This window comes from Malaclemys terrapin, chromosome 8 (genome assembly GCF_027887155.1).
Source record: "Malaclemys terrapin pileata isolate rMalTer1 chromosome 8, rMalTer1.hap1, whole genome shotgun sequence".
NCBI classification, from domain to species: Eukaryota; Metazoa; Chordata; order Testudines; family Emydidae; genus Malaclemys; species Malaclemys terrapin.
This window is the reverse complement of record NC_071512.1, coordinates 37,110,479-37,134,237: the sequence shown is the minus strand read 5'-3', so window position 1 is coordinate 37,134,237 and position 23,759 is coordinate 37,110,479. Positions and strand designations below refer to the sequence as shown.

General features: G+C 55.5%; 2 protein-coding genes across 2 annotated transcripts in view; both read left to right on the top strand.

The window, feature by feature from the left end:
• APBB3 (amyloid beta precursor protein binding family B member 3) overlaps nt 1-11,778 on the top strand; it is a 37,616-nt gene extending 25,838 nt beyond the window's left edge. Inside the window, exons 9-13 of the mRNA XM_054037833.1 lie at nt 2,453-2,540; nt 5,237-5,320; nt 6,660-6,775; nt 7,704-7,889; nt 10,056-11,778. Of these exons, the coding sequence (XP_053893808.1) occupies nt 2,453-2,540; nt 5,237-5,320; nt 6,660-6,775; nt 7,704-7,889; nt 10,056-10,289 (708 nt within the window). The 3' untranslated portion in view covers nt 10,290-11,778. The remainder of the gene's footprint in view (nt 1-2,452; nt 2,541-5,236; nt 5,321-6,659; nt 6,776-7,703; nt 7,890-10,055) is intronic.
• A 2,854-nt stretch (nt 11,779-14,632) lies between these two features.
• On the top strand, nt 14,633-19,164 carry SRA1 (steroid receptor RNA activator 1). Its single transcript, XM_054038611.1, has 5 exons — nt 14,633-14,733; nt 14,918-15,043; nt 17,468-17,682; nt 18,414-18,522; nt 18,913-19,164. Exons 1-5 carry the CDS (start codon nt 14,688-14,690, stop codon nt 19,104-19,106), a joined length of 690 nt encoding a protein of 229 aa, XP_053894586.1. The 5' UTR covers nt 14,633-14,687; the 3' UTR covers nt 19,107-19,164.
• Nucleotides 19,165-23,759: the final 4,595 nt, after the last annotated feature.

Here is a 23,759-nt window from a genome sequence, read left to right as displayed (position 1 = left end):
ATCGTCCGGGACCTCCCCCGATCATCATTAATTTTCAAAGATAATGGCTCTTGGCTCTGCAATCACATCAGCCAACTTCCTCAGCACCCTTGGATGCATTAGATCCGGACCCACGGACTTGTGCATGTCCAACTTTTCTAAATAGTCCTTAACCTGTTCTTTCACCACTGAGGGCTGCTCACCTCCTCCCCATACTGTGTTGCCCAGTGCAGCAGTCTAGGAACTGACCTTTTCTGTGAAGACCGAGGCAAAAAAAGCATTGACTTCTTCAGCTTTTTCCACATCATCTGTCACTATGTTGCCTCCCCCATTCAGTAAGAGTCCCAAACTTTCCCTGACCTTCTTGTTGTTGCTAACATACCTGTAGAAACCCTTCTTGTTACGCTTCACATCCCTGCTAGCTGCAACTCCAGTTGTGCCTTGGCCTTCCTGATTACACCCCTGCATGCTCGAGCAATATTTTTATACTCCTCCCTAGTCATCTGTCCAAATTTCCACTTCTTGTAAGCTTCTTTTTTGAGTTTAATCTCACCGAAGATTTCCCTGTTAAGCCAAGCTGATCAACTGTCATGTTTGCTATTCTTTCTGCACATCGGGATGGTTAGTTCCTGTGCCCTCAATAAGGCTTCTTTAAAATACAGCCAGCTCTCCTGGTCTCCTTTCCCCCTCATAAACAACAAGCAGTCCGGTGGCACCTTAAAGACTAACAGATTTATTTGGGCATAAGCTTTCGTGGGTAAAAAACCTCACTTCTTCAGATGCATGGAGTGAAAATTACAGATGCAGGCATTATATAATGACATATGAAGAAACAGGAGTTACCTCACAAGTGGAGAACCAGTGTTGACAGGCCAATTCGATCAGGGTGGATGTAATCCACTCCCAATAATAGATGAGGAGGTATCAATTCCAGGGGAAGCAAAGCTGCTTTTGTAATGAGCCAGCCACTCCCAGTCCCTATTCAAACCTAAATTAATGGTGTTAAATTTGCAAATGAATTTTAGTTCTGCTATTTCCCCCTCATATCACCCTCCCAGGGGATCCTGCCCATCAGTTCCCTAAGGGAGTCAAAGTCTGCTTTTCTGAAGTCCAGGGTCTGTATTTTGCTACTCTCCTTTCTTCCTTTTGTCAGGATTCTGAACTCAACCATCTCATGGTCCCTGCTGCCTAGGTTGCCACCCACTTCTACTTCCCCTACCAATTCTTCCCTGTTTGTAAGCAGCAGGTCAAGAAGAGCACGGCCCCTAGTCGGTTCCTCCAGCACTTGTACCAGGAAGTTGTCTCCAACACTCTCCAAAAACTTCCTGGATTGTCTGTGCATTGCTGTATTGCTCTCCCAGCAGATGTCAGGGTGATTGAAGTCCCCCATTAGAACCAGGGCCTGTGATCTGGAAACTTCAGTTAGTTGTCCGAAGAAAGCCTCGTCTACCTCATCCTTCTGATCCGGTGGTCTATAGCATATGCCCACCACGACATTATCCTTGTTGCTCTCACCTCTAAACTTAACCCAAAGATTCTCAACAGGATTTTCTCCAGTTTCATACTGGAGCTCTGAGCAATCATACCGCTCTCTTACATACAATGCAACTCCTCCACCTTTCCTCCCATACCTGTCCTTCCTGAACAGTTTATACCCATCCATGACAGTGTTCCAGTCATGTGAACTGCCACACCACGTTTCTGTTATTCCAATCACATCATAGTTCCTTGATTGTGTCAGGACTTCCAATCCTTCCTGCTTGTTTCCCAGGCTTCTTGCATTCGTGTACATGCACCTAAGATAACTAGCCGACTGCCCTACTTTCTCAGTATGAATCAGGAGGCTTCCTGTCTTGTTTCCTCCTCCTTGTGTTTCCTCCCGATATCCCACTTCCCCACTTACCTTTGGGTTTAGGTCACCATCCCCTGGCGAACCTAGTTTAAAGCCCTCCTCACTAGGTTAGCAAGCCTGCCTGCGAAGATGCTCTTCCCTCTCTTGGTTAGGTGGGTCCCATCTCTTCCTAGCAATCCTTCTTCCTGGAACAACATTCCATGGTTGAAGAATCCAAAGCCCTCTCTCCGACACCATCTGCGTAACCACGCATTCACCTCCACAATTCAACGGTCCCTACCTGATGATACAGCTCTCCCTCCCTGAGCTGTACAAGTGCTAATGAGAGTAATAGCTAGCTCCTATATAGCGTGTCTCAAAGGGAAGATGGGGAAACTAAGTCACAGAGACTTGCCCAAGGTCACCAGCAGATCTAGGACTAACATCTAGGTCTCCTGAGTCCCAGGCTAGGGCCCTAGCCACCAGGCCATAGACAGCCACACTCATTTTCCCTGGTACTATCCTGCTACCCAGCAGGGGTGTTTTTACCTGACCACCAGGGCCTGAGCCCCACCAGCCGGGATCTGAGAGCAGAGGCCTGTGGGAAGTCTCTGTGCGATGGTGTTTCTCTGTGCTGTGCAGATTATGGCCGAGCGGGCAGTGGTCAGCAACAGCCTCACTCGATCCATCACGCTGCAGCCCATCTTGCCAGACAACTTACCGCTGCAAGGTACTCCAGGGCATTTCTTTCACCCCTCTGCCACCTGCACATGCCTCCCATGCCACCTGGGGGCACGAGTGCCAGGCGAGACCCCATCACCTGCACTCTGCCCACTGATCATCTCCCCCATGCCTACTGCCAGCATCGCCACCCCCTGCGCACTCTGCACAACTCCCATTTTAAAACCTCCGCTAAAGACTTTGCCCACAAATGGTCCTTCCTTTCCCCTAATGCAAGCATCTGCATGAGTGACAGGGTTAAGATCTGATACTTCCTGGTCCACCAACGGGGCGGCAAGTTCTATGGGCCCGTGGTGCCTGGCTCCAGCACTGGTCTCTCCCTCAGCCCCGCCTTCCATCCCTGGGCACCCTCCCCCACCCCCGCATCCTCCCGGGCCATTTAAAACAGCCCGGGCCCCCCCCCCTCACCACCAGCAGCGCAGCGGAGCTGAGCGGCTTCCTGCCTGCTCACTCCAGGTGGCTGCCGGCCCCTCCCTGCGGCCCCTAGGCAGGATGGGTCAGTGTGCCACCCCAAGAGCCCCTGCAGCCAATGGGAAGCTGCAGGGGCAGTGTCTGGGGGTAGCAGTGCGCAGAGATCCCCAGCCTGCCCTGCCTAGGAGCCCCAGGTAAGCGCTGCACACCCCACCTCCTCCCAGAGTCTGCACCCCCACCCCTTTCCCTCACTCCCCTCCTGCCCCCAAACTTCCAGAGCCTGCACCCCCTCTCTCTGCACCCCCCCATCCCCAAACTCTCTCCCAGAGCCTGAACCCCCACCCCAGATCCTGCACCCAAACGCCGTCCCAGAGCCTGCTCCCCTCACCCCCTCCTGCACCCCCAGCCCCTGCCCCAGCTTGCACCCAGCACTCAAACTCTGTCTCAGAGCCTGTACCCCCACCCTCTTTCCACACACACCCTCCTGTCCCCAAACTCCCTCCCAGAGACTACACCCCCACCCCAGAGTCTGCACTCAAACTCTGTCCCAGAGCCTGCACCCCTCACCCCCTCCTGCACACCCACCCCCTGCCCTAGCCTGGAGCCTGCACCCAAACTCCCTCCCAGAGCCTACACCCCACCCTCCTCACTCCCTCCAAGAGCCTGCACCCAAACTCCCTCCCAGAGCCTGCACCTCTCACCCCTCTTGCACCCCCACCCCTTGCCCCAGCCCAGAGCCTACACCCAAACTCCATCCTAAAGCCTGCACCCCTCACCCCCCACCCCCTCCTGCTCTCTGACCCCGTGCCCCAGCCCGGATCCTGCACCCAGCACCCAAACTCCATCCCAGAACCTGCACCCCAGACCCCCTCCCCCACCCAAACTCCCTCCCAGAGCCCAACCTCTCACCCCCTCCTGCACCCCAATACCCTACCTCAGCCCAGAGCCTGCACCCCAGACCTCCTCCCCCAACCCAAACTCCCTCCCAGAGCCTTAGGCAGGTGGGGGGCAGAGTTTGGGGGGGGGGTTCTGGGTGTTCTGGGCACCACCAAAATTTCTACAAACCTGCTGCCCCTGCCACCAAGGATAGAAACCCTTACCTTGTCCCATGGGACAGCTGGGAACTCCCTGCCCATGGGTACAGGGTGCTCCTTTCTAGCCCTGAAAAGGGCTGAGATATCAGCTCTCAAACTGATGTCCCCTCCCCCCCCGATTTATAAATAGGAGCTTTGGGCTGTATGCCAGAGGATGGGGCTCGCTCTTTCTCTCCCACCTAGGCCTGCCCCATTGTACCCATGGCAGCCTGTTTTCATAAGCGGAGTGGGGGGGGGGGGGGAGACCTAGCACAACACAACCTTTCCTTGAAAGAAAGGCCTAAGGTGTGCCCTGGGCTGTGCTCGGAGCCTGTGGGGCTGGGCTCAAAGCAAGGGAGCTCCTAGAACGTCTTCAAGAGAAGGAAACAACCCCACATGCACAGAACCAATCCCAGGGCGGTGGAGGGCTGTACCCCAGCAGAATGGCTCGCCTCCTGCTCTCTCTGTCCTGTAAGCCCCAAAGCCAAGCGACTGGTGCTAGGTGGGGAAATCTACGTCACCTGTGCCTAAGGCTAGGTCTACACTACCCGCCTGAATCGGCGGGTAGAAATCGACCTCTCGGGGATCGATTTATCGCGTCCCGTTGGGACGCGACAATCGATCCCCAAATCAGAGCTCTTACTCCACCAGCGGAGGTGGGAGTAAGCGCCGCCGACAGAAAGCTGCAGAAGTCGATTTTGCCGCCGTCCTCACAGCGGGGTAAGTCGGCTGCGATACGTCGAATTCAGCTACGCTATTCACGTAGCTGAATTTGCGTATCTTAAATCGACTCCCCCCTGTAGTGTAGATGTACCCTAAGACACCAACAAGCATCCTGTAGCAGGGCAGCCCTCAGGTTGGCCTTTGCAAGTAGGTGCTTGGGGCAGCCAACGGAGAGGGGCGGCACATCCGGCTCTTTGGCAGCAATGCGGCGGTGGGTCCCTCACTCCCTCTTGGAGCGAAGGACCAGCCGCCGAATTGCCGCCGAAGACTGAAGCGGCGGCGGTAGAGCTGCCACAGATTGCGATCGCGGCTTTTTTTCTTTTTCCTTTTTGCTGCTTGGGGCGGCAAAAACCCTAGAGCTGGCCCTGCCTGGGGGTAATACAATGAAGCTCCCACCCCTTGGTAAAGAGGTGGGCTTTGTTCAAGGTGGTGAGAAGCTGGAGGAGACCTTGCTCTGGCTTGCTCTTGTCTCTGGCAGTTGATGTTCTGGACGCCGTGAGGCAGTCTATCCAGAAGTACGAAGCCCTGTATATTGGCAGCTTACCGGTGCCCAAAGCCATGGGTGAGTAGCCCTGGGGGGAAGCTCTTGCTACAGTCCCTATGCCTTTACATCATATGGGCCGCTGTGTACTGAAAGAGAACTGGCGGGGGGGAGGGGATGCTGCACCAACTGAACCGTGTCGGTGGCCGAACGGCCACTGGCCTCAATGGGAGCAGAGTTAAGCCAGCACCAAGAGCTCCTGAAAAGCCCAGCCAGGCTGGGTGAGGTGGGGTGCGGGCTCTGGGAGGGAGTTAGGGTGCAGGAGGGGGTTCTGACCTGGGGCAGGAGGTTGGGGTGCAGGAGGGGATGCAGACTCTGGGAGACAGTTAGGGTGTGGGAGGGGGCTCAGGGCTGGGGGTTGGGGTGTGGGCTAAAGGAGGGAGTTAGGGAGCAGAAGGAGGTTCTGACCTGGGGCAGGAGGTTGGGGTGCAGGAGGGGATTTAAGGTGCTGGCTCCAGCTGGGCGGCGCTTACCTCAGGCGGCTCCCAGAAGTGGCCGGCATGTCCCTCCTCTGGCTCTTAGGTGGAGAGGCCAGGGGGCTCTGTGTGCTGCCCCCGTGGCTGCCTCTGTGCTTAGAAGCTGGACATGCCCGCCACTTCTGGGAGCTGTGTGGAGCCAGGGCAGGCAGGGAGCCTGCCTTAGCCCCACTGTGCCGCTAACCAGATTTTTAACAGCCTGATCAGCGGTGCTGACCAGAGCCACCAGGGTCCCTTTTTGACTGGGCGTTCTGGTCAAAAAATGGATGCCTGGCAACCCTGGAGGGTTTTTTCTTGGGGGGGCGGGGAGAGCACTGAGGCCTGGCTATGCTGTTGGCCGCCCTGGTGTTGGGACACTGAGGCCTGGCTGTGCTGTGGGATGGCCTGGGGTGTGGCACCAAAGAATTCATATTGCGAAGCACTGAGAGCTGGTCTGGGGCACTGCTGCTGCCTATATGCCTTGTTGTGTTGCTTCCTGCCCCTGGTCCCCAGGGAGTCTCCCCACTCAGTGTCTCCACTGGCTTCTGCACCAGTGACACTGCCCTGTAACCATGGAACTTGCAATCTCTGCAGGATTCGCTGGCATCCCCTGCCAGTCTCTAGCAGGTGCTGCCCATGCCTCACCCTAGCTGAAGAGGCTGCTTGTGCACCCCTCCCTTCACCCGTCTGGCTGGATAAAGCTGCCTGTAGCCCCCTATCTCTCCCCACCCCACTTGACACTGGCAGCGCAGAGCACTCCTACTCTTGCATTTCCCTCTGGGCAGCACAGACCTGCTGAGTCCTGTAGGCTGATGGCTTCAGAGGAGCCTGATGGGTGAGTGGTACCTGGCCTCATTGTGCCAGGAGCGGAGGGCGTGGTCCATCCCCTCTGCTCATCTCCCCAGGGATGGACATACTGAACGAGGCCATTGAGACCATGATGAGCAGCCAAGGCCGTGAGCAGTGGACCCCCTCCCTTGTCAGTGTGTCAGACTCGGTGATGACGGTGCACCAGGCAGAGGTAACATTCCACATGCTTGGCCTTCTGGGGGCTCTACCACAGGGCACAACTACCCCTCTCCTGCTGCTGAGGGATGCCCACTGAGTGGCTGCCTCTGGAATACAGGGTGTTCACTCATTGAAGCTCCCATGCATCCAGTGGAACGGGCTCTAGGGTGGGTTTGTGGATTTCTTACTGCAGCCCCCACTGCCCTGGAGCCCACCCGGTTACACTCCTCTGGCAAATGCAATCAGAGAACAGGTCCTACTGACCTTGTAGCCAATGCCCTCTCACCTGCCCTCGGCCTGTGGTTCCAAGCCACTCGCTCTTTAATGTCGCTAGGCAATGCCAGCAGTGCTCAGGGCTGGCTGAAAGGAGTTCAGCGCTGCCAGCTCGTGGGCTCTGAGGTTTGTCTGGTACTCCACATAGCTGCCATCAATTGTCCTGAAGGGACAGTGAGCACAGGTCTTGGGCAACGAGAGGAGCTCAATGCTGCTGGGGCCCACTCAGCAGCAGGCACAGTGAAGTGCTGGGAGGAGTGTTGCCAACTTGAGCAGTAAATAGGTCAGCTGGACTGGACTCCTGCTGGAGGTTGCAAGGACACATAGGGTGTAGGCACCAGGAGGAAGAGGAATGATGTAGGAGGCTCTGAGAGAAAATAAGGTGAAATGACGCCAAGGGAACGTTAGCTGATGGTGGGAGAAGGCTCATTATCCATCAGGCCATGGAGTCGCTTCCCTGTGTACAAGCTGGAAGCGCCATTGCTTGGGAGCCCTGGGGACAGTAGGGGACAAAGTCGTAGGCCCAGGGGGTGGCCTAGTTGGGACATGCTAGGTCTTTTCTACTATGGTTCTTTAGATCCCTCTCATGTACACTGAGGTAACCCTGAGGCAGGATCGTTTCCTCTCTGCCTGAGTCTAGTGACTGCTCTCATGTGTGTTCCTTTGAGGCTGGTGAGGAAGACGCCCACATCTTTGAGTGCCAGGTCCGCTACGTGACCTTCATCGGTGTTGGGAAGAACGCTCACACGTTTGCTCTCATCGTAGACATGGGGCAGCAGCATTTCCAGTGCATGGCCTTCTGGTGTGAGCCGGATGCCGGCACCATCTCAGAGGCTGTGCAGGCTGCATGCATGGTGAGTGTGCTCCACCCCGCCCCCAGGGGAACTCTCTGCGGTGAAAGGTGCTGGACTGAGAGCCCTATAGACCGACGCCTTCCATCTAGCCCCAGAGAGGGGCTGCATGGGCAGCTCTCTCTCAGCCCTGCCCTGTAGGGGGGTCCATGATCCAGTCAGTCCTTGCTCTCTACTGAGACCTATAGACTGGGACAGCTCTGAACCCACCTGGTCTTTGGGCTGTTTCACCTCTGAACCATCCCCATGAGGGGCTCTGTCTCACCTTGGCAGGGGGCTGGGCTCTGGGCTAACAAGGCCCCTAGGTCTCTAGAGGTGCGGGTATCACTGACAGACTGTAGCTCTTAACAAGCACGTGGTGCTTTCAAAAAGCTGCACAGCATGTGGGCCCCGCCAGTACATGTCTGCAGCAGGGTCCAGGCAGGGTGGGAGACACGCTGCTTTCTTCCCTCACATGGGGCCATGTCCTCTGGAGACAAACCTGGTTCCCTGTCAGGGAACTCACCTTGGTGTTTGGAGGGGATCAACTCGCTCAGCTGCCCCCTCAGACCCTGAGGCCGGGGAGACACCTGGATGCTTCGGGGCCAAACAACGGGCCCCCTCCCAGCCGGGCTTTGGCCACCCAAGGGAGCACCCACAGTCCCTGTAGAAAACAGTATTTATAGGTCAGGGGTGGGGCATAGTCTGGGGGGTTAGTTTGGGGACAGATGGAGGTGGGGCAGAGTCTGGAGGGGTTAGTGTGGGGGTAGATGGGGGAGGGGTTTTCATTTTTCACATCTGACACAGATGTCTGAAAAAAAAAAAAAGATCTGTTAGCGTTGGAAAAAGTATAGAGAAGGGCAACAAAAATGACGAGGGGTATGGAACAGCTTCCATATGAGGAGAGATTAAAAAGAGTGGGCCTGTTCAACTTGGATAAGAGATGATTAATGGAAGATATGACAGAGGTCTATAGAATCATGAATGGTGTGGAGACAGTAACTAGGAAACTGTTATTTACCCCTTCATATAACACAAGAACTAGGGGTTAGCCAATGAAATTAATAGGCAGCAGGTTTAAAACAAACAAAAGGAAATACTTCTTCACACAATGCACAATCAACCTGTGGAACTCGTTGCCAGATGTTGTGAAGGCCAAAATTATAACTGGCTTCAAAAAACAATTAGATAAGTTCCTGGAGAATAGGTCCATCAATGGCTATTAGCCAAGACAATCAGGGAGGCAACCCCATGCTTGGGGTGACCCTAAACCTCCAACTGCCAGAAACTGGGACTGGATGACAGGGGATGGATCACTGAATAATTGCCGTGGTCTGTTGATCCCCTCTGGAGCACCTGGCATTGGCCTCTGTCAGAAAACAGGATATTGGGCCAGATGGCCCATTGGTCTGACCCAGTATGGCTGTTCTTATGTAAACTCCACCCCCCCCAACGGATTCATTCCATACCTTGACACCTGTCTCAAAGCACCCCTGGAACTCGCTGCCTTTCCTTGGGTTCCCACTGCCTCGGTGTTTCCTGTGTCCACTCTACATCAGTGGCCTGGGGAGTACAAGGAGAGGGGCTGCTCCCAGGGAAAACCCTTTTAAGCTGAGGCGCTCTGGACATCTAGAGAGAAGGTGCCATCAGCATCTCACAAACCACTCTCCACAAGCACCTATAGGAAATGGGCTAAAGACAGGGCAGATTTGGGTGACTTGGAGCTGGGGGGAGCAGGGTGGGAGAGGACTCTGGGGGGTGTGGGGGTTTAGTGGTCAGAGTAGGAGGAACTGAAGATGCCCTTTTGCTGGTATCATCCGGCTGGAGAGTCTGCTGAGAAGTATGATGCACACATGAAATGCAGAGCCAATTTGTACGCATGGGAAGGGGGCGGTTCCAGTAGTTAGAGGAAGGAACAGAGACAGGGTTCTTTGGTTCCATTCCCAGCGCTAGGAGAGAGTGGAGTCTAGCAGTTATATGAAGGGGCAGACTGAGTCAGAACTCCTGGGTTCTATCTTTAGCTCTGCCAGCTGCCTTTGAACAACAACCTAATCGCTCTGTGACTCAGTGTACCCACCGTGCAGGGATGACGACGACCCTTTTCTGCTTGCTGGGTTCTTGTTGAGGCAGAGCGCTCTTTGTGGTCCAGTCTCTGTGACACTCTGACCCGCTGCTCCCGTTCCATCACAGGTTCAGTACCAGAAGTGTCTGGTGGCCTCCACCTCACGGCTGAGGCCGAAGGGCAGTTCACGCTTGGTGCTTAAGATGAAGAGGACAGCATCTGTGGACTCCCCAGGGTGCCCGTTCCCTTCCACGGGCCACTCCCTGCAGAAAAATGGCAGCGGCGCCAGCACTCGGAAGCGGGGGGTTTTCTCGTTCTTGGAAGCGTTCCGGCAGAAGCATTCCATGCTGCACACCCCATAGGGCGCAGCTGGGGGGGAGGGGGGAGGCAAGGCAGCAGGCTCCTTGGCTGGCTTGTGTAAATAGAGTAACCAGATCTGTTGGCTCTCCCTGCAGCTAAGGCCCGACAGACCCAAAGAGCGAGTCCATTCCTCACAGGGAAAGCCCCGGCTGGCCACAGAACCCAATAGTCCTTTGCTTTGTAGATAACCCCCTGGGGAGGGAGGTGGGTGTGGGGGGCTTTGGGGAATAGCAATGACCCAGCACATGTATCGTTCCAAGCAGGAAATGTTTCTTAATATCCGGAGCAGCCAGCAGCGAACATGACACGCAGGCCGAAGGCAACCACATTCTGCCCTTGCTGGGGGTCCGGGTTGGGCAGATGTTCCAGTGAGGGCACAGCTCCTTGGGATTCACTTTGGAATGGGAGCTCAATTTGATTGTAGCTGAAGGCCATGGGTGCTGCTGCCACCACAGCAAGAAGGGTTGGTGTATCGCCAGGACCCATAGAGCCAACAGAGGGATTCTCCTCCTCAGCCCTGGCTCTTCCAATGAACCCCTTTGATTTTCTGACAGCAATATGGAGGGCAGACACAGGCCATGGGCCTGTGTCTACTGGCTGCAGATACGAGGAAAAGCCTTTTGCAGGCAACTGACTAACCATCCCCCCCCGCCACGCTCTGAAAGAATGATCTGCTCCCTTTCCCACTTCATTCAATAGCTGGTAACATGGTGCTGGGAATGGTAGGAGGCCTGTGGGAAGGGAGGGCTCTATTTTGCCCTCCTGCTGTGAATTGTTTTAATTCTAAACAAATTCTTGCCTCCTTTGCTCTTAAAAATATCAGTGGCAGCAGCCCAGGTGCTTAGACACAATCCTACCAAAACAAACCAGTGAGCACTGCTTAGTGATCACATGCAAACCCACAGCAACAAACTGGTGCACACAGCCCCAATAACTAAGTGTATGTAGCACCAGCGCTCACGGAACACCAGCACATGCGGCCCAGCACATGGGAGCAGCCCTTCCGTAACAAGCCCATGCCCAGGTACCGATACCCTGGTGCCCAAGGCCTGGCACTGATACACCAGTGCTCCAGTGAAGGACAACTCTCATTTTAAAGGTAGGAAAAGAAAATCAGTGTTGGGCTTCTAGTGGGTTGTTATGACCTGGTGTGAATTCCTACTTCTCCAGGGGTAGCCCATGTATGAATTCCCACCAAGCCTAGTGGGTACCTGGCTCAGCCATGTCCAGAGCGGGCCAGTTGGGGCTGTAATTGTTAGGTATAGTATGGACCAGCTGTCCTTCCAGCTGCAAGCCAGTCACACATTACCTGCTGGTTCCTTAAAGGGATTGTTCTCTTGCCCAGTTTGGAAATCACCTTAATCTGTCTTCACGCCCATATTTCTTTACACTTGCCTGTCAGTTCCCCGGGGGAGCCCCCATACGATAGACTAAAGTCTACCTCAGTAACACTTTCTATATGATCATTTGTGCAAATAAAACACTAACATGCAGCAAGCACGAGTCAGACCCATCTTTGCTTTATCCCCTTCCTGCTGAGGATTGGATTGGGGTCAGAACAAACTGTAAGGGATGGGGGGAGGGGAAAGGAACTTTTCTGCTACACAGACGTAGGAAGATAGGAACCACCAGACTGGATCAGATCCATGGTCCATCTAGTCCAGTAGCCTGTCTCTGGCAGTGGCTGGGGGCTAGGCCATGGTAGGGCTCAGAGCTCCTCCGGGCAGCCAGGGCTTGAGGCTCCTCCGACTTGTCGTGGTTTGGGGTGGTGGGCCGAGGGTGGCTCAGGTGGGTGGGCTGGGGGTGGCTCAGCCGGGGCTCCGGCTGTGGTGGGGGATTCAGAGCTCCTCTGGTACCAGTGGGCAAGGGAGTGGGAGGGGAGGAGCGGAAGGGGCAGGGTAGGGGTGGGGCCTCAGATGGAAGGGGCAGGACAGGAGGCTTCAGGGCCACCCAGAGGATTCAGGGGGCCTGGGGCAAAGCAATTTCGGGGGCCCCTTCCATAAAAAAGTTGCAATACTATAGAATACTATATTCTCGTGTCAAGTATCAGAGGGGTAGCCGTGTTAGTCTGAATCTGTAAAAAGCAAGAGGGTCCTGTGGCACCTTTGAGACTAACAGAAGTATTGGGAGCATAAGCTTTCGTGGGTAAGAACCTCACTTCTTCAGATGCAAGTCTTGCATCTGAAGAAGTGAGGTTCTTACCCACCAAAGCTTATGCTCCCAATACTTCTGTTAGTCTCAAAGGTGCCACAGGACCCTCTGTTACTTTTTATATATTCTCGTGGGGGCCCCTGTGGGGCCTGGGGCAAATTGCCCACTTGCCCCCCTGGGAGACCCTAGGGGGTTTGCCTCCCCAAATGGGGTTCATGTGCCATCCATGGTAGGCAGATGGAGGATAATCTGCCCCCCACCAGATGGATGGGATTGAAATACAAACCTTCAGTGTCAGAGGCTGTGAATCAGTCCTTCATTGGACACCCTCTGCTGCTGAACTGGTGCCTGAGACTCTCTACATGCCTCATCCCTCAAGCAGACTTCTTGGGAAAAATGACACGGGTGAAATCCTGGCTCCACGGAAGTCAATGGTAAATCTCTGATTGCTGCAGTGGGGCCAGAACTGCCAAGCTAAACCACTTACAAATTCCCTGTCTAATCATGGCTCCAAGCTTGCGACACTGCGCTGGTGCCAAGTATGCAGGGCCAGCACTTGGGAAGGAGACCACCAAGAAACAGCTAGTGCTGTAGGGGGTAGTCTTGGTAACTCAACAGGGGGTGCTCTTCCATAACACCCCAGCATGGTGATAGGGTGTGGGGGGTACTGGACTGCTGTAAAAGTCATCTTTCAAAACAGACTAAATACTAAGGTTCTGACTAGTTGAGTCATCAAAAATCCCATGGCACTTTTGGTAAGATCACTGTCATTTGTATTGTCATCCACAGACAGAGGACCAGGGCCCTTTGTGCTAGACACTGTACATACACACAATAGGAGACAGTCGCTGCCCTGCTAGCTGGATGCACCGACTTGCCATCTGGTATCAGCGTTTAGTGCTGATCACAGGCATTCCTAGGGGCTAACCATTCTCAGCTAACCGTTTATGACAGTCCGGAGGACAGACAAATGGCTGGTGGAGGCTGGCATAATTGGCAAAGACACAACAGCAAACAGGGAAGGTTAAGTAGTGAACAAGGGAGAAGGGAGAGCAGGAGGAGGGGCTTATACAAGGACATGATCAGGTAAGCACAAGGAGCTGGGGACAAGCCCTTGGTAGCAGTGCTGCAAATGGAGCGAGAGGTTGACCCAGATGTCAGAAAGGCCCGAGAGGAGGCAGGTGCAGTTGTCAAGATGGAAGATAAGGGTCTGGGTGCAGAAAGAGAACTGGTTGGCTTTTGTAAGAACTGTGGTGGAAAATAGGGCAAGATCTGGCAGCAGGCTCAGGCTGGCTGGCTGGCTGAGGCAAGGGGGACCCAAGGTTACAGGTTCGAGTGCCAGGGAGGCTGGTGGCACTGTCAAGGTGATGGAGCAGAAGGGGGTTTTTAGCAGGGAGGATAAGTATAGAATCATAGAATATCAGGGTTGGAAGGGACCTCAGGAGGTCATCTAGTCCAACCCCCTGCTCAAAGCAGGACCAATCCCCAACTAAATCATCCCAGCCAGGGCTTTGTCAAGCCTGACCTTAAAAACCTCTAAGGAAGGAGATTCCACCACCTCCCTAGATAACCCATTCCAGTACAGTATAAGTAGTTCAGTTTTGACCTCCTTCATCTGGTTGATGGTGAGACACCCAGGCAGAGAAGTGGGGCGGGAATCGGGAAAAAGGGCGGCAGGATAAATAGGAGACAGAAGGAGGCAGGTTTGCGAGTCATCAACACAGAGATGGCTGCTGAAGCCAGATGAGGCTGGCCAACGACAGGGTGCAGTGGATACCCGTGGGACAGCGAGCGCAGCCTGGGGATAGCAGGGCCCCCGGACAGGGCGGCAGTGAGCCCGTCCCTGGAGCAGTGGGGCCCGGGACAGCCGGGCCGGGGATCACTCTTGCGGGGATCTGGCTGAAGGGCCCGGAGTGGCCGGCTCCGCAGCGGGCCCTGCAGGGGCGGGGTGCGCTACCCACGTGACGCGGGGCAGTGGAGTAAAGCCCCGGCTCTGGAGTGACCCCCGGTGGCCGAGGCAGCACCCGAGCTCCGCGCCGCTCGGGGCCCGGCTGGCGACTTTGGCGGGGCCCGGCCGCGATCGCGGCTTCCCGAGCCCCCGCGCCGATCGCAGGGCCGCTCCGGGCCCGGCAGGAAGCTCCGCCCAGCGCGGCTCAGCCACCGCCTCCACGTCCCGGTCCGGGGGCGGGGGCGGGGGCGGGCACTGAGCACCCCCAGGCCACGCCCCAATTCGGAAGGGGCGGGGTCTCATGCGCGGCCGTGACGTGGCGATGGCGGAACGCTACGTGAAACCGGGTGAGGGGGCCGGGCCGGCCAGCGGGGACGTTCCACGACCGCGCCAGCCCTGGGCACTCGTCCTGAGGCGTGGGGGAGGGGGCAGTCCTGCGCCCACGCTTGTCATGGGACTGCTGGGCGAGGGGAAGCCCTGGGGTTGGCCAGTATGTAGTGCCAGTAATTGGTGCCGTTTGTGTCTCCCCAGGGAACAAGGAGCGCGGCTGGAACGATCCCCCCCAGTTTTCCTATGGGCTGCAGATCCAGTGTGGAGGCCCGAAGCGCCACCACCTCGCACGCAGGGTTCCCGGCCCGGCCGATGGAGCCCCCCAAGGTTAGAATTGCCCCATACATTGCCTTGCAGCCGGTGGGCCCATGCTGGGGGTGGCAGAGCCCACCAGGGAGGCTGAGTTAAGCCCAGTCTCTGGCTCAAAGCCCCCTTCAGAGGGCTGTCTGTGGAGGAGGATTTCCCCCTTCTGTGCCCCCTAAGCACCTGTGAGGGGAATCGGTGCTAGCCTGCCCCTCCTTTGAGGCCTCAGGGCTAAGGCTCTTGGGCTGGTCACTGTCTCATGCTTTGCTGTAGCTCCTGTGGGACCTTCCTATCCAGGGTCATGCAGGTGTTACACTGACAGACCCGGGTCGTCAGCGGGCAGGATGAAACTGGGGACTTCTGGAGCTTAGTGCATGAGCCTCTGCAGCAGGGGTGGGCAAACTTTTTGGCCCGAGGGCCACATCTGGGTATGGAGATTGTATGGCAGGCCATGAATGCTCATGAAGTTGAGGTGCAGGAGGGGGTGAAGACTCTGGCTGGGGGTGTGGGCTCTGGGGTGGGGCCAGAAATGAAGAGTTCAGGATGTGGGAGGGGGCTCCAGGCTGGGGCAGGGGTTGAGGTGTGTGTGTGGGGCTCTGGCTGTGAATGCAGGCACTTGTGTGGGGCTGGGGATGAGGGGTTTGGGGTGCAGGAGGGTGCTCTGGGCTGGGATCAAGGGATTTGGAGGGCAGGAGGGGGGATCAGGGCAGGAGGTTGGGGCCTGGGAGGGGGGCAGAAGTGCAGGCTCTAGGCAGCGCTTACCTTAAGCAGCTCTCAGAAACAGTGGCCTGTCCCCCCTCCAGCTCCTACATGGAGGCATGACCAGGTGGCTCTGCATGCTGCCCCGTCCATAGGCACCACCCCTGTGGCTCCCATTGGCTGCAGTTCCTGGCCAATGGGAGCTGTGAGGGCAGCATGCGGAGTCCCCTGGCTGCCCCTAAACGTAGGAGCTGGAGGTAGGACATGCCGCTGCTTCCGGGAGCCGCGGCATGTGCCCCCGGAGCAGCCCCCAACCCCACTTACTGGCTGGAGTGCAGGAGTGGGGCAAGCCCCAGACCCCGCTCCCTAGCAGGAGTTCAAGAGCCGGATTAAATTGGCTGGAGTGCCAGATGTGGCCCACGGGCTGTAGTTTGCTCACCCCTGCTCTAAAGCATGAGCTAAAAGCCAACTGGTTGTTAGCTAAGGCTGTAGAGCAGACTCATTTTATCTCTCTCTTTAAGTGGTCTTGGTGCCACTAGATGGGACAGAACACCACACCCAGAAGGTGTATGGGTTACACAGAGACCAACCAACACCTGAGGGAGGCTTTGGAGAAAACAAACAATCCTTTGTGCCCTAGATTTTCTTTCAACCCAGCTGCCAGTCATGTTACTCTTCTGAACGAAGCAGCATGAGCCAGTGGTTACGGCTTGAGTCCCAGTCCTGTGCCTTAGGGTCTAGCCTGGTCTTACTTGTGTGTGGTGTGACTACTTCCCCCAGCTTCCCGCCTATCCACTCGGGATAATGAGAGGTGGCTGCAGCATAGTTCATTTGCTTTGAGAGCTGCAGACAGTGCTACTGATGTGGGTGGGTAATTCCTCCTCCTAAGAAGGGCTGCCTCAGTAGATCTCACTGCCCAAATCCAGCGGGAGGCCCGACCCCAGCCTGGGTGCTCATTACCTCCTTTCCCCTCAGGCTAACAGGCAGCCCCCTAGCTTTGCTGGGTGATTTCGCATTTGCAGGTGATTTCCGTCAGGTCAGTTCTGCTCATGTCCTCCCAGTGAGGGACAGATTCACTGTGTACCCAGCACTGCTTTCCTCTTCCACCCCAGGGACAGGGTGGGGGAAGCGGGAGCTTTATGCTGCCCTGCCCTCATCTGCAGAGAAGGGAGGTGCTCACTGGGATGTGACCACCTGTTCCTCAGGAGCTGGGCTGAGACCCCAACCCATGTCATGCAGGTCCCTGCTGACCTGGCCAAATCTCAGCTGGGGCCCTCAAGCTGACAGGTCCATTCCCAGTGCCCTGAGGCACCCAGCCCCTAGGTACAGCCAGTAGTACAGACAGTGGAAGGAGCTCTTCAGAACTGCAGCTCTGGAGATGTCTGCACTGTAGGGAATAACCCATGGCACTGAGTCTGAGCCCGGGTCAACTGACTCAGGCTCATGGCGTGAGAGGCTAACAACAGCAGTGTAGACATTCCTGCTTGGGCTAGAGCCTCTGTGCTGTTATTAGCCCCACACTGACACGGGCTCTGAGACTTGCTGCTGTGAGGTTTTCTTTGTAGTGTAGCTAACTAGGCTAGCTTGGCTTGTGCTGGGCACAGCGAGTCCAGTGCTCTGCTCTGAATGCTTTTCACATCAGGACGCCAGAGCTTGGAGCACAGCCCCTTTGCTGAGCAGGTGGGACTTTGGGTGGGTTGGACTGGACTATTACAGTGGCTGTTGACTGCATAATGTTTGTATTTTCAGCCCCGACTCCAGCGAATTCTGCTCCTCCCGCGGTGCCAGCAGCCTTAGCCTCAAAACCTGTGGGGCCCCCCCCTCTTGCTGTGGTCAGCCCTGCTCTGAGGCCAGATGCCGCAAAGCAGGTTGCGAGCCTGGCTGAGGAGGAGTGCGAGGTGAAGGTAGACGATGTTCTAGCCCCTCTGAATGAGACTCTAAGCATGTGCAGGAACATCGTGCAGGTGAGGATTGCTGCTGCGCCTGGTGGCATTGCTGGTGACCCCTCTTTCCATAAAAACAATGAGGCACCTTAAAAACTAACAGATTTATTTGGGCATAAGCTTTCGTGGGTAAAAACCTCACTTCTTCAGATGCATGGAGTGAAAATTACAGATACAGGCATAAATATATATTGGCACATGAAGAGAATGGCGTTACCTTACAAGTGGAGAACCAATGTTGAAGGCCAGTTCAGGCAGGGTGGATGTGGTTCACTCCCAATAATTGATGAGGAGGTGTCAATACCAAGAGAGGGAAAATTGCTTTTGTAGTGAACCAGCCACTCCCTGTCCCTATTCAAGCCCAATTTGATGGTGTTAAGTTTGCAAATTAATTGTAGCTCTGCAGTTTCCTCTTTCCACAGGCTCGGATGTCGAGCCCTGTACCCTACTCTCCCAGCTGCTGATCATCCCCCTCAGGGTGTGTGCAGCCAAGGAAGGGCCCATTGAACGGGGTGGGGGTGTTCTCTGTGGCATTACAGGGGCCCACCACAGCCGAGCCATTCCCAAGTTGTCCCTCTGCACCCTGCTGCCTGAGAGGAGGATTTGAGGGCTCAGCTTGCTGGATGCAGATGGCTCTGACAGGGTCCTTTTCCCAGAGCTACCCCTCTTCCCTACCATAGCGCTAGTGGGGAGGTCCAGCTCCAGCCCTTATGGTGGCAGCTCTTCACTAAGGTTCCTCTCTGGACTTCCAGAAACAGGTTTGTGATGACATCAGCAGACGCCTCGCTGTGTTTCGGGAGCTGTGGCTCCAGGGAAAGCTGTCTGCCCCTGTGAGGAAGAGGATGAATATCCTGGTGCAGGGTGAGCAGGGGCAAAGGGGCATCAGGAAGCTGTGACCCAATCTAGGGAAGGGGCCAACTTTGCATCTCCCAGGGGTTCTGCACTGCGGCCTGCATGCATTCCCTTCCTGGCTCCCCATCTCCTCTCAGCACTCAGGAGGTGCCGCTCCCATGTCCCTCACCTGTCACCGTGAGGCCCATTTCTGCCCTGTCATGTCCCTGTGTCTGACTGTAGTGCTCCCATGCCTGTGGTATCTAGGCACAACTCTTCTTCCAGCTGGAATCCCAGTGGGTCCAGCTGCTTTGGGGTGTGGATGGAGCTCATGCTCAGCTCAGAGCCTTTTTTACTCCCCACATCTACCAGAGAGGCTTGTGGGCCACTAACAGGGGCTGCTCTCTCCTTGTCTCCCAGAGCTCCAGCGGCAGCACTGGGACGTGGCTGATGAAATCCATCGCTCGCTCATGGTGGACCATGTCAATGAAGTCAGTCAGTGGATGGTGGGAATCAAACGGTTAATTGCTGAAGCAAGGAACTTGCCTCCTGGAGACTTGGTTGCAAATGATGAGCAGGGAGCTGGAGCTCAGCCAGCCGAAGAGGCCCTGTGAGCCATGGCAAAGCTGGGGGACCTGAACTGCCCCCAGGTCCCACTGTGCCCCCCCAGAGGTGGTGAAGTGCCCCCCCAGAGGTGGTGGAGCTCTTGGCCACTGGGAGCATTTCTCATTGCTGTAGTGGGAAAATAGCAAGACTCCTCCATCCCTGAGGAGTTTCTGGGTTCTCCCATGTCTCCCTGTCCTGCCTCTGAGTGTCCGATTCAGGATCAGCTCTGCACCAAGGAGAGGCTTTCTTACCATCAATAGATCTTGGGGCAACTTGCTACATATAATGATACTGAATAAAAATTAGTGATCTTCCAGTGTCCCAAGCCTGTGTGTGAGCCCAGCACTAGCCCTCATCTGGAACCTGCTGTGAGCAGGCTCCAGGGCAGAACAAGACAGGGGGAAGAGAGCTGCAGCTGGTGTGGATATGTGGCAGACAGTGCTATTCTTTCCCAGGCCTGTCAGACATGGGGATGGTGGAGGCCTGGGCTGTAATGACAGATCAGTCAGATGCTGGGCCTGGAGATCAGCGCTCAGCCCTTCCCATGCCCAGAAGAGAAGCTGCAGATAGAGCTGGGTGCTGTTTTTTGGCCCAAGATTGTTTGATCAAAAATGCAGATTTTGTCAACTCAAACAAAACAACTGGAGGTGACAGATTCCCTCCAGCAGCCCAGTAGTTAGGGCAGAGCTGGGATGTGGGAGACTCAGGTTCAAATCCCTGCTCTGGAAAAGACCCAAAATGGCCTTCTTCAATTCACAGCAAATTCTGAAGTGGCAGTATGGGTTCAACCCAAACCCAGTGTTTTTGAACCAGGGGTGCACGGACACTTGCCCAGTCCTGGTTGCGGTACACTTCCCCAGGCGCCTGTCACCATAGTGCCCAGGGGAGGTGCGGAAAGGTTGGGGCAGGCCTGGCCCTATTTCCCCTTTAGAACATAAGAACAGCCATACTGGGTCCACCAATGTCCAGTATCCTGTCTTCTGACAGTGGCCAACACCAGGTGCTCCACAGAGAATGAACAGAACAGGGCACTTATCAAGTGATCCATCCCGTTGTCCACTCCCAGGATCTGGCAGTCAGAGGTCTAGGGACTCTCACACAGGGGTTGCATCCCTGACCATCCTGGCTAATAGCCATTAATGGCCCTATCCTCCAGGAAGTTAGCAAATTCTTTTTTGAACCCAGTTATATGTTTGGCCTTCGTAGCATCCCCTGGCAACAAGTGCCACAGGTTGACTGTGTGTTGTGCAAAGAAATACTTCATTTTAAACCTGCTGCCTAGTAATTTCATTGGATGAGTTCTTGTGTTATGTGATGGGGTAAACAACACTTCCTTAGTCACTTTCTCCACACCTGTCATCATTTGATGGACCTCTATCATACCCCCCTTAGTCATCTCTTTTCTAAGCTGAAATGTCCCAATCTCACTAATCTTGCCTCATACAAAAGCTGTTCCATACCCCTAATCATTTTGTTGCCCTTCTCTGTACCTTTTCCAATTCTAATATATCCTTTTTAAGATGGGGTAACCAGACCTGCGCACACTATTCAAGATGTGGGCATATTATGGATTTATATAGTGGCATTATATGTTCTTATTATCTATCCTTTTTCTAACGGCTCCTAACAATCTTAGCTTTTTTGACTGCCGCTGCACATTGGGTGGATGTTTTCAGAGAACTATTCACAATGACTCCAAGATCTCTTTCTTGAATGGAAACAGCTAATCTAGACCAGTGGTTTTCAAACTGCAGGTAGTGACCCAGTACTGGATCGCGGAATGGAAGACACTGGGTCACAGCAGCTCTGGTCCCGTCAGTGGTGCTGCCCGGCTAAGGCAGGCTAGTTCCTACCTGTTCTGACACCGCGCTGTGCCCCAGAAGCAGTCAGCAGTAGGTCCGGCTCCTAGGTGGGGGGGCCAGGGGGTTCTATGTACTGCCCCCCACCCCAAGCACTGGCTCTGCACTTCCATTGGATGGGAACAGACCAATGGGGGGGGGGGAAGGGGAGTGCCTGCGGGCAAGAGCCACATGGAGCTGATTGTGCATCTCTGCCTAGGAGCTGGACCTGCTGCTGACCGCTTCTGGGGCACAGCGTGGTCCATAGTTCCGGACTAGGCAGGAAACCTGCCTTAGCACCCCCACTATGCTGCTGACTGGGAGCCGCCTGAAGTAACCCTGCACCCCAATCCCCTGCCCCAGCACTGACCCCGCCCAAACCTGGAGCCCCTTTCTGCACCCCAAACCCCTCATCCTTGGCCCCACCCCAGAGCCCTCACCCCCTCCCACACCCCAGCCCTGAGCTCCCCCAAACCCAGAGCTCCCTCCTGCACTCCAAACCCCTCATCCCCAGAGCCTGCACCCCCAGCCCCACCCTGCAGCCCTGACTCCTGCACTCCAACCCTCTGCTCCAGTCCCAAACCCCTCATTCCCAGCTCTGTTGGGTCACAGGCATCAACAATTTTCTTCAACTGGGTCGCCAGAAAAAAAAGTTTGAAAACCACTGATCTAGACCCAATCATTTTATATGTATAGTTGGGATTATGTTTTCCAAAGTACGTTACTTTCCATTTATCAACATTTAAATTTCATCTGCCACTTTGTTGCCCTGTCACCCAGTTTTGTGAGATCCCTTTGTAGCTCTTTGCAGTCTGCCTGGGACTTAATGTTCTTTCGAAGTAAGGTGCGTTTCCATGCGTTGCAATTGCAGCATGTTCTCCAGCGTTTCCCTCTTCCCAGCCCCACACTCCGCAGGACTAGTCCTGTCTCAGCCAGTCAACATGCCTTCCCTAGAAACCCGCCCCTCACTGACCGGCTCATGCTTTTATCCTCTGGGGTTCAAAACCAGCCAGCATTTCCCCAGTCACTATCAAGCACCTGCCACCTTTCCTCACTGTAGCTCTTCTTCCTCCTCTTGTACCTGAATCCGCCGTTGGGCTCAATTGCTGCTGCTCCCAGTCGGCGCAGTGCAGCAAGTGTGTGTGTATAAAAAAATCAAAGCACCAGGCTTGGATCCTGTCACAGCAGCAGGAGAATGTATCCAGCTCTGCAGGGGCCGGGTGGCTGCTTGCCCTATGGGTGCAGTAGAGTGAGCAGCACAATGAGCTGCTGCCTGCAGCATCACCCCAGTGTCTGCCATCAGCTAGCCCTTCCCTCCCAGCCCACAAGGAGTCTAGGCCAGGCCCTGCCTCAGTGCCCAACCAGCTCTGAGTTTGGGAAGGCAGATTTGCTGTTTCAGCTGGCAAAATGCAGCTCCCGCACATTGTCAGTCCCCTCCAGGAGATGACCTAGCACTGCCCTCTTGTGGACATTAAGGGACATGCGTCGGCAAGGCTGCCACATCAACAGCAACCAGTGCTAAGGAATCCAGCTGGTTTCTCTGGGCACGGAGAGAATCTCACTCCAAACACCTGCTCAATCCCTCCCTGTCCTGGCCCAGGCTGTGGGGCAGGAAGAGCCCCCCCAAGCCTCTGTGTAACACAGTCACTGCAGCTCAGCAAGGGCATGAGGGGAGAGAGGATAACAACTCCTTTGCATTCTAAAGGGGGCAGTGAGACAATGGCATGGACTGGCCAGAGGCATCAAAACTCCCAGCCAGGAGCAGCGCTGGCTCAGGCATGAAGCCCAGGTATTCACTCCTCAGCCCCTCACACCTCCTGGAACCCAGGTGGCCAGACAGATCCGCAGCTGGCATCATTGAGGAGTACACTGCGACTCCCAGTACTGGAGTGCAGTGAGTTTTGCAGGAGAGATCTTCCAGCAGCTGAAGGCTTGGCCCTGAGCTCCAGCAGGTACAGAGGGATAATAGGAGATTTGGGGTGAGCTAAGACAGTCAGGCTACAGGTTGTTCCCTCCCACCCAGGACCGAGTGCCACAGGCACAGACAGGGTTTGCTGGCAGCTCCTGGAGCTCATTGAGTCCTGGAGCACTTGCTCCAACAGTGGATTCTGGCACCAGCCTGTGCTCACGGCTAGCAGCTCCCAGCTGGTGGGCCAGTGCAGGTTTGCAATTGCTGCTGCAGCTGTCGAAGGAGACACAGGAGAAAGCCTCTTCTTCCTGTCCTATCCTCAGTGAGCACCAGGGTCTCTGGGCACACAGCTCATGGAGCTCATATTGCACCCTCCCAGGGCAGCTGTCATGACAGCCAGTGTGTCCCGCCCAGCCCCAGTGCTACAACCACTTCTGGAACAGCTGAAAGCCATGGGAGACAATTGGGGCTGCTCAGCCATCACCCCCCACCCCAGGGAGGACACGTCTGACCCTGGCCTGGGGGGTTCTCCAACAGCTGATTACGCTGAAGAGCCTGGTTCTGTGCTAAGCTACAAATAAGCAGGAGCCTGGAGTCAGTCTCCTCCTGATTGACCTAAAGCCAAGGAAAGCCCCCCTGCCCCGAGCACCATCCAGTTCCCTGACTGCTGGGAACCCAGGCACCCTTCCCCTGGGACCCCTCAGCCAGTTCTAACCAAATGCTCAGATCACCAGCATCTCTCACTCCCCTGGAGGCGAGGGAGGGCCAGTGACACCCGAACACTAGCCCCCTTGCTCCAGTTACAAGGGAAAGGGCCACGGGACAGAGGCTTTGCCCATGGACTTGGCAGGCTCTTGCCACGCCCCAGCCATGGGCTGCGGGTTGGGAGCAAAGCACAGAAGACTCGCAGGGCA